Source organism: Strix uralensis, chromosome 14 (assembly GCF_047716275.1).
Source record: "Strix uralensis isolate ZFMK-TIS-50842 chromosome 14, bStrUra1, whole genome shotgun sequence".
NCBI lineage: Eukaryota > Metazoa > Chordata > Aves > Strigiformes > Strigidae > Strix > Strix uralensis.
Genome location: NC_133985.1, coordinates 4,555,508 through 4,570,601, shown reverse-complemented (window position 1 = coordinate 4,570,601; position 15,094 = coordinate 4,555,508). Strand labels below are relative to the sequence as shown.

Below are 15,094 nucleotides of genomic sequence, written 5' to 3'. Positions count from 1 at the left end.
TAGAAACGTTTCAAGAAAAAAGGAGCATCCCAGTGCTTACCGACATCAGAATACTTACTCCTCAGATGCACGGGAGCTGGATTGTTTTTTTAAATGTGTGGTTGCTGCTGTCTCACGCATGTGGGAATGGGCTTTTTAACTGTAACTTCAAGTGCTGCCAGTGATGCTCTTGTACATTTTGCTGGAGAGAACGTAACCAAATTGGTGGTAACAGTGATCTCACTGTCCTATTTCAATGACTATGGTTTTATGATCTGATGTGTTACAATTTTATGGCTAGAGAAGGAACAGATTTCATTAGTTTTAAAATTCATTAGAACTGAACGAACGTGGACATTTTGTATTTCATGGCGGGTCACGGGTCACTGATCACTGTTGGGGGTGTGTAAAAGGTTTCCTACAGAGGGAAGTAAAACCCAACTCTAACAGTTGCATTTTTTTTCTCCCACCTCTGACACAGGTTGCCAACTTGGCCTGTTCCATCTCGAACAATGAAGAAGGTGTGAAATTGGTTCGCATGTCAGCCAGCCAGCTTGAAGCCCTTTGTCCCCAGGTAATGAAGAGCATAAGAACATAAGATATACCCTAATAAGTTGGGCAACTGGTCCTGCTTAGTACATGTTCTGGCCTCTTAGTGGCTGTCTGTGGACTTGCTGCAGAACTTGACTTTTTCTTTAATACATGTACAGAGTGAAATGCAGTGTAGGCATCAAAACTTAGAAACTTTAAGATGTACGACAAAGTAATTAGTGATACGAATAGGTTTTGGGGTTTTTTTTGCGTAATAGCTCTAATTTCATTTGGCCAGGGTATTCTGGTAACCTGCAAGACAATAAACTGGTGAGGCTTCAGTGGTTTACTGTGCACATTCATGTTGCAGGAAGATGTCTCGTGAAGGTGCTACCACTGCTCCTGTGCATGCTGTAAGATAAATTATAGATATATTATTTTTTACCTGAGTAGAATATAAGTATGTCAATACAGTCTTCTCAATAGAGTAGGATTGGAGGAAGTTGACTATGCCTAAAGAGTTTGAACCTGGCTGAGACTGCCTTTTAATTAATAACTTTTTAATGGAAACAAGGAAATTAAGTTTATATAAGCACTAGACTACCCTCTTCCATTTTGACAGCCCTGACGTTTTAAATGTCAACAACTAGATACTTGGATGGACCCCTGAAGACTACAGTGCGCTGTCAATTCTTGTAATTTACATTTTTTTAAAGCAATGGGAAATTCATATTTAAAACATACATATAAGCTGATGTTGGTAACGAGGAGCTAATGGAAAATACATACTCAGAAAAAAAATGGGTCAAATGGCATTTTATGAAAACGAGGTGTATTGTCTCAGGATTATTTGGGATTTGTTCAGGTTTTCTGATATGTATTGGTCCTTTTAAAACCAGTCAAAATGAAGAGAGATACGTTCACTTGTACCCGCCTCAGCAGGAGGGGAATTTTGAGGGAATAGGTGAAGACAGTGTGAAGAGCAGGACTATTTTACCTTTTTCTATTACTTTCAAGTAAGAGTGCTATTAAATGGGTGAAGATAGGCACCTAAACATAAAACATTAAATACTACCTAGGAGGCCTTTTGTCATCCTGGGGTGGGCTTTTGTGATTCCCACTCCTGCTTCAGACCCTGGGGCTGGTGCATCAGCTGCTTTGGCTGTGCAGTTCTTTGCCTCCTGCATCTGGGGCAAGTGGTGTGTATGGCTTGTTAAAACCAAAGGTCAATTTTTACAGTCGGAACAAAGCATGTGGAAGAAAAAGCTTTTTAAAAATACATCTTGTCTGGTATAAGGGCTTGCTCTTTCCTAAAGTAACCAGCTAGGCTGGATGTAACTTTTTTTTTTTGGTCATCTCCAAGAATACAGGTGTCCAAACAAATTTGTTGTTCCAAACAAATACTGATGCTTTTGAAAATAATAATTTTAAGAAAACAAGACTTTCTTTGATTCTAAATGTTCCTGGTAATTGTCCGAGTCTGTGGGGGTGTTTCCCCTCCCCATTGCTGAAACTGTGTATTTCCAACTCTTCTATCTCTGCTTTTCTAACAACTGCCTATTTAAATAAATCTACTCTTTTATAAAATAAACGCCACAATAGTCAACATGAAATAATTAACAAACTGTAGTAAACGGTCACTAAACTGTAGTCGCATGTACTGAAGAGCAGCTGTTAACCTTTGACTTCAGGGTTTATGGATAATGTATGTAGTAGACATTGAAAGCTTTGATTATCTACAAATGGACAAGGGCTGTAACTGATGGATTTTGGCTTTACAAAGGTCACATATCTGAACTTGGAAGCCTGCAGTTTAGATGCTCCACTGCACAGTCCTGCATTAATTTCAGGGTCGTCACCAAGAGATTAGTAAATGACACTATAGATGCTCATAGCACTTGAAAGAGTGCTTTTATATTACATTACATGTTCTCTGGTTGATTCTTTAATGCTCGAAGAGTACTTAAACATGTTGTGAATCCTGAGAGATAATTAAGGGCACTTGTCTAAACTGTTTTACAAATGGCATCTGTGTTTTCTCCTAACAATACAGAAGTTTGTCTTATGCCAGTCTAAGTGAGGCAGCACACTGTCATCCTCCTCAACTCCATTACTGAATGGTCCCTAAACTTTGATCATTCTGTATAATCTCTAAATGCTTCTAGATACAAAGGACAGCATAGTGGGATTTTTTTTTCCTTTTTTAGACAATTATCTGTTTATTTTGCAGTTTATTCCTGATGAGATTCACAGCTGCTTCCTGAATCCTTGTAGGTGGCTGTGCTAAACAAACATGTGAATTAGGCATAAAATACAGATTAAATCCAACATTATATGCTTTTTTTTTTTTTGCTTAGATGGTATTTTTTCAGGAAGATGCTGGATTTGGAATGAGTCAAGTCAATCGGTAATTACAATAGTCTCTGAAGCTCAAGTGAATATATCAGTATCACACAGAAATATGATGTATGAAATTTAATTCAAGGTATTGCTGTGGTTGAGAGGATGAAACTGAAATGTAATGCACTCAACGTCCCAGGTAACCTCTTAAATAGCTTAGCTGAGTAGAGGCCATTCTGGGAGTAGGGAACTCCTGGTTAAAGAACGATTTCTGCAGAAATCAATCTGTAGAGTTAATTATAAAAGCTGTATCTCAAATAGAGCAATTATTCGGTCCCTTGCCATAACTAGCCTTTTTGAGCCGGCAGCAGGAGTAAGGAACATGCAACACTTCAAACTGGTTAGGGAATACTCAGAAGTTTTGTTGGTACAGACAAGAAGTCAGTCATTGCCAGTGTCACCTCTGGGTTCACATGTTCTCAGGTTTGAAATTTAATTCTTCGAGGAAAAAGAAGATGCTGAAGATTTTTCATCTGAAAAGTCTCTACAAAAGCAAGCAGTTAAATTTGTTTAGCGTGGCTGTGTTACTGGAAATCAGCTCTTCCTCAAGAGTAACATCATCCTTCCTGTTTGTGAGTCCCCAGCCAATTAACACAGAAATTAATGCAAAGTTGAAGACTTAATGTGATATTTAGAGCTCCCTTTTGATGGTGCAGAAGGAACTGTTAGGAAGAGCTGTGCATGCTCCGTAGTAGACAGCTGGGTGGCTTGCGTTTAGGTTTACCGGGGAGAAATAAGGCAGCATTAGGGGGTCACTGGTGGTTTTTTTCATGCAGCCTTGACTTACAAGCCTGCCTGACTTCTTTTAATTTGAGGATATGCGTTGCTGAAAGTCACTATATCGAAGTGAAACAACTTTGTCCAGCAGGAGTTACCTTCAGTCCTGCAGCTTCATGCCTTTCTAGGTGGTGGGGAAACGGGCCAGTCCATGGTGGGTTGGGGTGAAGGAACAAAAGTCCTCCATCATTACAGTTAAATGTTTTTAAAAAAAACACTTAAGATGTCTTTCATAATGGAAATGGAAAAGTACTGCTGTGAAATGCTTGGAATAGTTGCCTGTGCTTCCATTTGCCTAGCAGAGTGCTGGGGGAAGTTTTCTTTGCCTTGCTAAACAGAGAGCTTGCCAGTGGTAAATTAGCACAAGATTTTGTTTATCTCCACTTGAAAACCTGGATCCTTGCTCGTAACTCTGGCTTCTGAGTTCTTTTTCCAAGAAGTACTTGCTTTGGGAGCCTGCAAAAGCTGTTTTGTAACAGTGTTTTGCATTAAAGATGTCTGAGAAGAGAGCTTAACCATAGGAATGTTTCTGATCATACAAGCTGTAGGTGTTTAGAAAGCAACAATGAAAATGCCCCAGTACAGCTCTTGAAAGAGTATTGCTCCAGCCTTTTGATGTTGACAGTCTGCTGTCACTTGCAGCTGCTTTTACCAGCTATATGTTGACTTTCTTGTTTTTTAAAGCCTCTGTGAAGTTTATAGACTTCTAACCAAATTGGAGGCATGCTGAGAGTTCTAGAAAATAATTATGGAATAGAATTTCCATCAGGTTAGGTGTTTGCTTCTGCCAGCAAAAGCTGGAGCCTGTTGCCCTTGAGACTGATCATCTTCTGGGTTGCAGGAGCAGGGTGGACCTGCACCTCCCTGGGGTTGGACACACAGGACCTGTTCTCCCACCTGTAAGGTAGGGCTGGCTCTGAGCCAGTGCCGCCTTTCTCCTCTGCTACCCAAATAGCTCATCCTCCTTGGAAACATTGGGAGGGCACCAGGCAGGGCACCAGGCAGTGTCTCTGCCTGCCCATTCCGTGCTCCCTCTATACCTACTATACCTACCTTAGCACAGACAGCACGTTTGGCATAGCTCACCATCCCCCACAGTCAAATGAGCGTTGCCCATTAAACAGACTCAAGATAATTCTGTATTAAATAACATTTTTTATAAAAATAAATGGGCTCTTCTTATATTAACATCTCGTTTTAATAATTGCTGTTCCACATCCTTATATTCCAGTTTTGAAATGCTTGAAAAGCAATTTGCTGCTTACAGATTTCTGATGAGGCAGATGGTTACATATGCTGATCACACCTACTGACACAGATAGACAAAATACAAAAGCATAAGGAATCCCATGTAGAAGTTCCAAATAGCACAAACCCTTTTGTTTAAAAGCTGCAGCATCTTAGAGAAACAAAAATCCCTCCAATCCACCCCCTCAAACCAACCAAACCCAAACATGACCAGCAGACTTTCTCTTTTCCTTGAGTCCCCAGTTACTGCCAGTTCCCTGGTGGCTGTTGGGGGAGATAACTTCATTTTTTCTTGCAGTAAAGACTTAACGTGGAACAATTGTCCCCTTTTTTCTTCTCTTTGAAAGACTGACATTTTTTGAATGTACTAACTAGCAGATCTATCTCCAGACTGTTTAATTACAGGTGATTGAAGCATTTTACTGGCATTGAGTAGAAATACTTACATTAAAAACTTAACGCTTGAGTTGCAGTTTTGTATCATGCAGGCTTGCTGGGAAGAAGAGCCAGCACAGGACAGGAGTAGCCATCAAAGAAACAGTATTAGAAACTCGAGCAGTGACTGATGCATAAAGATAAGCAAAGATAGAAGAGAAAGGGATTCAATTCTGTAGAAGGAGGTACGTTAGTGTGTGAGGACCCTGTGTTTTCATTGCTGGCTGATCTGTGAGTGCAGTAGCAGAACAGCTTCCAGAAAAGACACAGAGTCCCTGAAACCCCCAAAGCTTCAGCACCTGAAGTCAGTGAAATGCAAAATGAAGCAACACAAAGAGACACCAAAACAAATGGCACCAAAATCTTGCAGGTTCTACATTGACTGGTACTATAATATCAGTCCTCAGCTACAAATGAAAATGCTTTTTCCATGTACAGGGAAGTTGATAGGATAATTATCTATACACAATATGCAAATAGTAGTATATGCTAAACTGGAAAAGGTCATGTTATTCCAGTAAAAGTGCATATCTATGTGTCATTATAGCACTGTAACAATAATAGCAAATATCTGCAGAGATTCTTGCAGTCACTCTGTGTAACTTGCAGGAAAGAAAAGTGCTCAAAGTACCTTTTATGCACTGGAACAAAGTATTGGAAATCAAAGCAAACTTTTCCTTCTTCTTTTGGTGCATCAGCCTCCGTACACTTGCTGGTCACTGCCATTATAGCTAGTGAAAGTGAAAAACAGTCTTCTGTATGTTTTGCTTCCGGGCATTTCATCTCATCAGAGTCTGCAGAGTGCTTTTTGCTGTATTGAAGTATGTAGAGGGTTAGCACACGTAGACACATGGATGCAAACCTGGGGTTGGATGTAACTGGAAGCGACTTAAATGTCCTGCTTATGAACCTTTTTTCTACTCAGAGCAAAATGCAATTAGCAGCAGGGAAGGAGGCATGAGTAGGGTGAATGCTGGAGGTAACTTTGGCATCTGGCATGTGTAAAATTAAATTATGAGCAGCAGCTTACAAACTGCCAGTAAGCAAGCTGTGCTTTAATAGAGAAAAATACGGGCAATAAAATCTACCTGGGCAAGGGGAGACTCCTGGCTGGGCTCAGCTGGTGGGGCAGCTTTGGTCATAAGGTCATGACTTCATTTGTTGACCAGTTGGAAAGCTGTGATCCAAGAACTGTATTTTTGCTTCTACCTTACAACTAGCCCTCTGTATCACTGGAGCTCTCTGAGGCAGGAGTAAAATAGAGCAAAGGAGGGGCACTGCATGGGGCAGTTACCAGTTTTGGCAGATTGAATAAGAGACTTCTTCCACTCAGCCTTGTGCTGAGGTTGCTCCAAAAGGCACAGCTGAGATCACTGCTTCTGCCCTTGCTCGCTGTCAGATCTTCTTCCCAAAGCAAACTTGATCCTGCGGTGTGCTTGATGAGCTCCCTTTCATGTACTCCAGATTAAAACTTGATTTTCACATCCCAGCTGGGATTTGGTTTGTGTGTGTCCCTTTTTCCTCTGTCTCTGAGATGATAGCTGGTGGGTTCTTGTTTTATTAGCTTTGGGTTTTTTCCCACAAATGCAAAGTATCCTAGATTTGAAGGCCACGGAGCTACTTTACAACTCAAGGAAGCCACAATAAAGCTGGTAAATCAAGATCTTTATTTAAAAACAAAAACCAAGTGAGTTATTTAAGAACTGCAGATATTTTGGTTGTAAAGAAAAGGTGTGTAGTGAAGAGAGGGGAGAGGACTGAGTGTTTCAGAGCTTTTGAAACTGAAAAGCTCCTCCTTATTGTGGCACAGTAGCATCCTAAAACCAATACTACAGGGAACAGGGCAGAGTTAAACCAGCTGCAGAAGGAACAGTCTCCTGTAAAGGGCAAAAAATCCCTATCAAAAAGACTGAGGCAAAAAATAAAAAGTGCTTATAGCCATGGAAGGGGAGAGTTACGTGGCTTACAGACATCTTGGGCACTGAGACTATATAGAGATACAACAGGTAGGGATTGCAATGCAAAACAAATAGGTGATAGTTTTCTTCTCCTAAGTGAAGACTTCTTCCTTTGGCTGTGCCACCAAGTGTTCAAACACCACCATTTCTTGTAGCCTCGATCAGTCTTTCAGATGGGGTGCTATAAAGGTGGGGCTGGAAGCCATCCTAAATTCAATCTGAAAAAATTACTTCTGGGTGACCCAGTGGCTTTAATTTACCCAGAAGTATATTTAAGGTTAAGGTGTTTTCTGTCCTGGAATAGCTGTGCTTTTTAAGAGAGGTTCTGGGCAAAATAACTGTAGTGTTGTAACCAGGCAGAAGTCACTCTTCAGGGAACCTTGAGGAGTCCTGCCCTGCAAGGGTATAAATATATAAATTCAGTCTGACATCTTTAGTTTCAATAGGGAAAATAAAATAAAATTTAAAAAGCAGCAGATTCTTCCCCTGAAAGACGTGAGAAGAGGATTTGAGGTACAGATTGAGACATCAGTTGCAAGTCTTTTGAATCCTAAGCTTCCTGGATCTCGGGGTGTGTGTTGCCAAGTCCTGGCTGCTGCTGCAGGAAGCTGGGAGGTGGAGGAGAGCGACTCCAAGTAACTCGCTGGAACCACGTTATCGAGCATGGGGCTGTCTGACTTGAACATTGCAATTGCTCCATGAAACAAAGCACCGATAAAAATAGTGTGTTTTCTTGCCATGCTTCATTTCCTTCTGGATAGTCTCAAAATGTCCCTGTTTGATTCTTTTCTTTGTACGACTTCAGTGAGTCATTGTGATCACAGTGCTCTGGCAGCATTTTGAAAAGCTCTGAAATACAGAATATTTCCCTGAGATTGCCAAATGTTTTACATGGAAGCGGCTACATTTCAGGTAGTGTGGACATGTGCTCCCTATTTTTTGAGCAATATGTGTATATGTATCTCCTTCCTCTAAGAATTACTCATATTTTAAATTAATTGCCCAATGCTTCATTTTTTTTGAGAAGCAATAGTGTACTTTAATCAGTCCCCCCCAAAGTGTTCATTTTTAGATATAAAGGTATCATAGTCCTGTTACATACACAGACTATTTAAGATCTAGCATCCCTGTCCTTTTCCCATGTCTATCTAAGCATATATTGGAAAATGAATCAGTCGCTCTGTACTGGATACCAGGTGTCACGTAAGAGTGTATTTACTCTAACAGATAATTTGCAGGGTTTTGTCAGTAATCCCTGGGACATTACCTCAAGCCGATGTGTGAGACATGTCCAGGATAATCGCCTATATAAATGCTAAGCTGATACATAGAGGGTTTTATCACCCCTGCTAAAACCGAATGTTGTGACCACTTTGCACATGGAGATAGAGTATGTGCTACAAAAAAGGACTGTTGAGTTGTACCTGCTGTCTTGAATTTCTTCCTGGGCATACCTGTATGGGTTTCCTAAGTGGTACTTTTGTCTTTAGCTCCATAGTGACACTTGATACCCTTCGATTTCCCCACCAGGTTGTTCTCATCTCTAGCACTGCTGGCTGCTTTCCAAATGCAAGACATGTCTGATTGTAAGGGAGATCTTGCAGGGTAGTTTTGCTTGGCCATTTTTTAAAAATAAGTTTTCTGTGGCCATGTGTTTTTGCTGTTGCAACGCATAGAGAAACTTCCTTTTTCCACAGAATCACAGAATTGTCTAGGTTGGAAAAGACCTTGAAGATCATCCAGTCCAACTGTTAACCTAGCACTGACAGATCCCAACTACACCATATCCCTCAGCGCTATGTCGACCTGACTCTTAAACACCTCCAGGGATGGGGACTCCACCACCTCCCTGGGCAGCCCATTCCAATGCCCAACAACCCCTTGTGGAAAGAAATGCTTCCTAATATCTAGTCTAAACCTTCCCTGGCGCAGCTTCAGGCTGTTCCCTCTTGTCCTATTGCTTGTTCCTTGGTTCAAGAGACTCATTCCCCCCCCTCTCTGCACCCTCCTTTCAGGGAGTTGTAGAGGGCCATGAGGTCTCCCCTCAGCCTCCTCTTCTCCAAACTAAACCCCCGCAGTTCCCTCAGCCGCTCCCCATCAGACCTGTGCTCCAGACCCTGCACCAGCTTCGTTGCCCTTCTCTGGACACACTCGAGTCATTCAATGGCCTTTTTGGAGTGAGGGGCCCAAAACTGAACACAGTAATTGAGGTGCAGCCTCACCAGTGCAGAGCCCAGGGGTAAGATCCCTTCCCTGTCCCTGCTGGCCACGCTAGTGCTGATACAAGCCAGGATACCATTGGCCTTCTTGGCCACCTGGGCACACTGCTGGCTCCTGTTCAGCTGGCTGTCAATCAACACCCCCAGGTCCCTCTCTGACTGGCAGCTCTCCAGCCACTCCTCCCCAAGCCTGTACCGCTGCTGGGGGTTGTTGTGGTCAAAGTGTAGCACCTGGGATTTGGCCTTATTGAAGCTCATACAGTTGGCCTCAGCCCATCGCTCCAGCCTGTCCAGGTCTCTCTGCAGAGCCTCCCTACCCTCGAGCAGATCAACACTCCCACCCAGCTTGGTGTTGTCTGCAAACTTACTGAGGGGGCACTCGATCCCCTCGTCTAGATCATCAGTAAAGATGTTAAACAGGAGTGGCCCCAAAACTGAGCCCTGGGGGACACCACTCGGCCACCAACTGGATTTAACTCCGTTCACCACAACTCTTTGGGCCCAGCCATTTCAGTTGGACAAGCTGCTAGTTGGGAGGATGGTGGTGCAGCTTGTGCCTCCTACGTTTGGATTTGGTAACAAGGACCTGTTTGAGCTTCTTGAGCGCTTGCAGAGCCCTCTATGTATGACAGCTCTTCCCTTACGTGTGAAGAGTTGCTTAATGTGGGCATCTGGGATTGGACGTGTGCTGTTGACAAAGATTAATTGTTCAGACAGATGCTGCTGTCCAGACATACATCACACAGGTACACAGGCCATATGTTCCTTTGGCATTAATGCTGACCTGTCTCAGTGCTTAAAGGATGTTTTCATATCTGATACTAGCCAAGGCAGCTACAACAGAGCAGGAGAAAATGTCCTGACCCTTGGTATCATAATCTTCTCTGTCTCAGTAGTTACAGTTACTAGCAGGATAAAAGCTGAGAGCAGATTTCTGAAGCACTGTCTGGTTTACCCTTTTTGTTTCCAGGACACTTGTTATTTGGATTCTCCTTAATAAAACTTAGGATATCTAGATTTTAATTGATGGGTCAGACTGGGGCAAGAAATAGTGGTGGCTAGACTTAAGAGGGCTCTTGAGCAGAGGACAGGTTTCCCTTTCTAAAACCTCTATTTCTATTTGATTTTAAATTTTTAAGCATCATTTTCTTGGGTGTTGGAAGGCTTTTTTCAGGGCTTTCAGGACTTGATCTTAACAGGCAGTGTAAGTGAGGGCAGCAGAGCAGCGTGGACCATGGCTGGCGGCAGGTTTCTCTGAAGGGACATCCTGATTACTGCCACTGCCTACACAGAAGGTGTGACTTCAGTGGCTGGTTTGAGGCAGGGGAAGCAGCAGAGCGCCCCACGTTCTTCACGAAGGGCGGGCACTGTTGTTATTGCCAGGGTTCAAAGGCATGTTTCGTCCCTGCAGGTCTCCTGAACAGATTGCCTCTTGTGCCAGATTATTTCTCGCATTTGTCTGTGTTACCAAACCCATAGAGCTCATTTTAATTTGTGACCCAGACTTGCAGCCTCCATCTCCAGAGGCAGGATGAGCATGGAGAGCAGTATAGCTTTTCTGTGAATTTTCCTCAGTCACTGCTAATTTCTAGCATCCCTTGGGTGAATCAGCCTCCTTCTCCTGCCTGATTCATTCAGTGCCATCATGATATGTTTGACATCACCATCATTTCCATGTTTAGTGAGTTATGTATATTTTTAAATGCTTTATGACACTCTTAAATGAAGCAGGTAGAGAAAGTAGATTTTGGAAAACCAGGAACATCTGGTCCTTGCATGTTTTGTTCGGCAACTATGTGAAATTAATACAGTCCTAAAGTAGAGAAGAAAAATTAGACATTGAACTTGTGAGTTAATTAGCTCTCTCAGGTGTTTGAAAGCAAGATTAGAATTGTCATGTCAGTCTGACTGTGGATGGTTTCTCACACCTGGCATGTTTCCAGGTCATTCTGCTGGAGCATAGTGCAGCAAGAACAGGAGCAGGCATTTCAGATTGCTTTCTTCCCACACCCAAAGAGGCTTTTTTGGTCATTTAACTGACCAATTAGTTGGTACAGCATAAACTTTGTTACCCAGCTGTATGTGTAGCATTTGTTCTGCTTAGAAAAACAAGGATCTAGAGTAAATTACAGTCTTAAGGTCTGCAGAAAATTAGTGGGGGGGCCTGTTCAGGAGGAGCATCAAAGAGTACCCTCTCCTCCTGTTCCCTGGCTAATCTGGCTCTTCCACAGCCATAACAGAAATCTTACGGTACTGTAACAATTACTGGTAAAGTACAGAGTAAAGCTTTAAGGAAAAGAAGATAAATACAAAATTTATCTTTAATTTTGTATTTGCATGTTGTTTCTACTTCCAACTGTGTAAGAGTAATCCTTTTTTGACCTTTTTTCTCAGGTTCTGGCAAGTAGCTTAGGAAATGCAGCCTCCAGTGTACTAAATGTCACCCTGTCTAAAATACTTAACAACCCAAGCTGCACTCAGAAAGCAACACCTTTTTAACATGAGCTGTTAAAGAAAGGTGAAGCTAGTTCTTGTGAATACTTGCCAAGTGGTTTTACTTGTAATAACTAGCTATAATAAATGTGGAAGCAGTTATGAGTTGGATATGAGAGCAACAGAATTAAAACACTTTTGTGTTTAAATATCAAGTTCTTGAAAACTTAGTAAACTTGCTTTGTTTGCTGTTGAGCTCATTGGATAAACATACAGGAACTAATTGTTTTGTTAAGGATGTGTTTTAAAAATCCAGAGGTCTTTTACAGGTCATTAATGCTGCACTGGCCCTGGCTGCTAAACCCCAAAGCAAGCTGGCTCAAGAAAACATGGATCTCTTCAAAGAGCAGTGGGAGAAGCAAGTCCGCGTGCTGACGGATGCTGTCGATGACATCACTTCCATTGATGACTTCCTGGCTGTATCAGGTAATCAGGGGTTCAATCTCAGAAATAATCGTTCTTGTAACTGAGCTTATTTCTGGGAACGGGTGGCTTCTACACGTGTTCTGGAGTCTTCTTGGGTTTTTGGAAGGGATGGTGTTGGTACACTTCACCTGGCAAGCATCGTCTTCTGCCAAGCGAGGTGTGAAAATAGAGCAGGAGATCTTGGCACAAGGAGAAGAGGTATTTTTATAGCGTGAAAACAGTGATAGTTTAGTTCAGCAGGTACTCTAGAAACCTGTCATTGCACTTACGGCGTGTGCATGCATAAATGTATATATTTACATGTCAGTAGACAGATCAGCTTAAACATAGCGAAAGACACTTTATGTCTCAAGATTTTGAACTGCTAGCAGAACTACAGATGAATTACCATGTAGCTACTGTAGACAAACCTCACCGGTAACACTGAGGGAAATAGAATATGTTCGAGTTACGAACTAGCAAAAAAGACCGTCCTCCAATTCACCTTAGACTCTTCTTATGTAAACAAAAATGAATATCAAACCGTGGTCATACAAGTTCATTAAAATAAAACTGCTCATATGGACAATGCTCTGTGAATACTTTTAACCATGTCAGCTTCAGTAAAGTTTTTAAAGTTTTTTAAAAAGATCGGATCATTATAATTGATAATTCCGTTTGGCAAAGTGCTTGCCAAGATAATCTGTTTTATCAGCAGCGTTGATAAAGACCCACCATTAGCTGCCGTGACCTAGAAATAAGGGGAACATTTTTATTTCCACATCCTCTAATTCTGCTCTAGACAGAGGACATGGTGATATAACCATGTGAATTGTGTCTGCAATAGTGTTCACAAATTGCTGCTACAAACTGAGGGTCTAATTTTCCTGGTGCAAACAGATTTGGGCATCTCAGGTGACCTAAAAACTCCAGTTGTAAAGAGAGATTTCACAGGAAGATGTATGGAGTCAGAAGTACCAAGTGATGAAAAATTAAGGTCCTGAATATTTTTTTCTAATTTTTTTTTTTAATTAAAAAAAACCCAAAACCAACCACAGGGAAAAAAAATCCCTAAGTAGTATTTCTATGATTCTATGATGAGTCACCTGTATTATCATACATGTTGTATTATGGTTCCTTGGCTTCTGAATAAAAATTTTCTTTGCAATGAGTTAGCATAAACTTATTAGGCAATTGAATGTCCTAGTTCTTTGTATCTGTCTGTGAGCTCGTCGTTGCAGCAGTAGTTGAAATTGCACAGCTGTGAGGAGCCTATTTCTGGGGAAATATATTTAGAGAGAATTGTGTGCTGAAGTTCATGGCTCCACTTGGAGTTTGCCCGCAAGTGTACAAAATGTTTTAAGAGAAAAAGCTGCTAGTCTGTGAAAATGCAGTCTGTATAAAGCTGTGTTACTGTATTTCACTTACAGGTGTGGATCAAAATGGGTCAAGCCACTGGAACTGAGTGGTCTGCATCCTTGTATAGGTCATTGGAGGAGATGGGTACTCTGCTTTTGAGGGGACAGGTTACGGTGTGGGCCCACTGCTGAGTTGCTCTGAGGAGTTTTCAAGGGCTTGGCAATACGCAGGGGACGCTGCTTTCCTGGGGCGGTGGCAGGCTGACTCAGGAGAGAGTTCGCCTCGAGTGTCTGCTTGGCACCCGAAATGATGCCATGGAAATGCTGTCGGTTGAGACTACTTCACATGCTCGAGGGCAGTCGGCATTATTTGTATCTTCTGCGTTATCAAAGAGATGTTAGAAAAATATTAAAGCAATAAATATTGCTTTAAATATTATTTGTTTGAACTTTGATAAATGTTTTCTATATAAATGCCACAATTCCAGATCGTCTGCTAAAAGTCGAAACATCTCTTTGGATAAAATCGTGATGGGTATGATTTAATACCGGCTTCCGTTTGGGGTTATTAGGAGGTTTGTGTCAGTTTGTATCAGTTACTAACTGGGATGTAAGCACAATTTAAAAGAGTTCTTGTGAGTCTGTGTGTGTATATTTAAACCCCCCCCACGTTCCTACAACATGTTGTGCTGTCCATCATGAAGTATATGCTTCATTGTTCAGCTTATGCTACAGAATTGTATCCATTATCCACAAGTAAAGACTTGATGAAAGAGATGTTGGGTTTAGATGATACAATATCATAGAAGAAGGATACTTAAATGCAGAGTGTTGCAGATAAGCTTGCAGGTTACAACATTTTATGAAGGGCATAGCAGGAGAAGGACCCTGTTGAGTTAGGACAGTGATCTGGCGGTGTCTAATTGTCAGGGCATACAAGATAAATAGCAGAGGAGTCCTGTCACCTAAAGATCTTTCCTTAAACGCTCCCAACCATGAGTGATTTGCAGCTCAGGGAGTGCCAGCATCAGAGGTGCTATCTACTGAACAGTCCTTGACAGATTTTTCTCATTTAAGCTTGTGTTAGTTGCTCTTTTGACCATTATAAACCCCTGGCATCTCCATCATCCTGTGAATAATTCACAGCTTAACTCTGCTCTGTGTGAAGAACCTCCTCGTTTTTGCAGTGTCAACTATTTGCTTCATTTGATGCCCCTAGTTGTAGTAGAGGGTGGTGAAGAGGGTTTTTTCCCTACTCGCTTTCTTCATGCTGTTTGTGAATGTACAGACT

General features: G+C 41.8%; 1 protein-coding gene across 3 annotated transcripts in view; it reads left to right on the top strand.

Annotated features, from left to right (window-relative positions):
• The window catches only part of CTNNA1 (catenin alpha 1), a 119,914-nt gene that overhangs the window by 84,681 nt on the left and 20,139 nt on the right, over window positions 1–15,094 (top strand). For all 3 annotated transcript variants that reach the window (XM_074884170.1, XM_074884169.1, XM_074884171.1), the window contains 2 exons: window positions 461–553; window positions 12,310–12,466. In XM_074884170.1, the coding sequence (XP_074740271.1) occupies window positions 461–553; window positions 12,310–12,466 (250 nt within the window). The remainder of the gene's footprint in view (window positions 1–460; window positions 554–12,309; window positions 12,467–15,094) is intronic.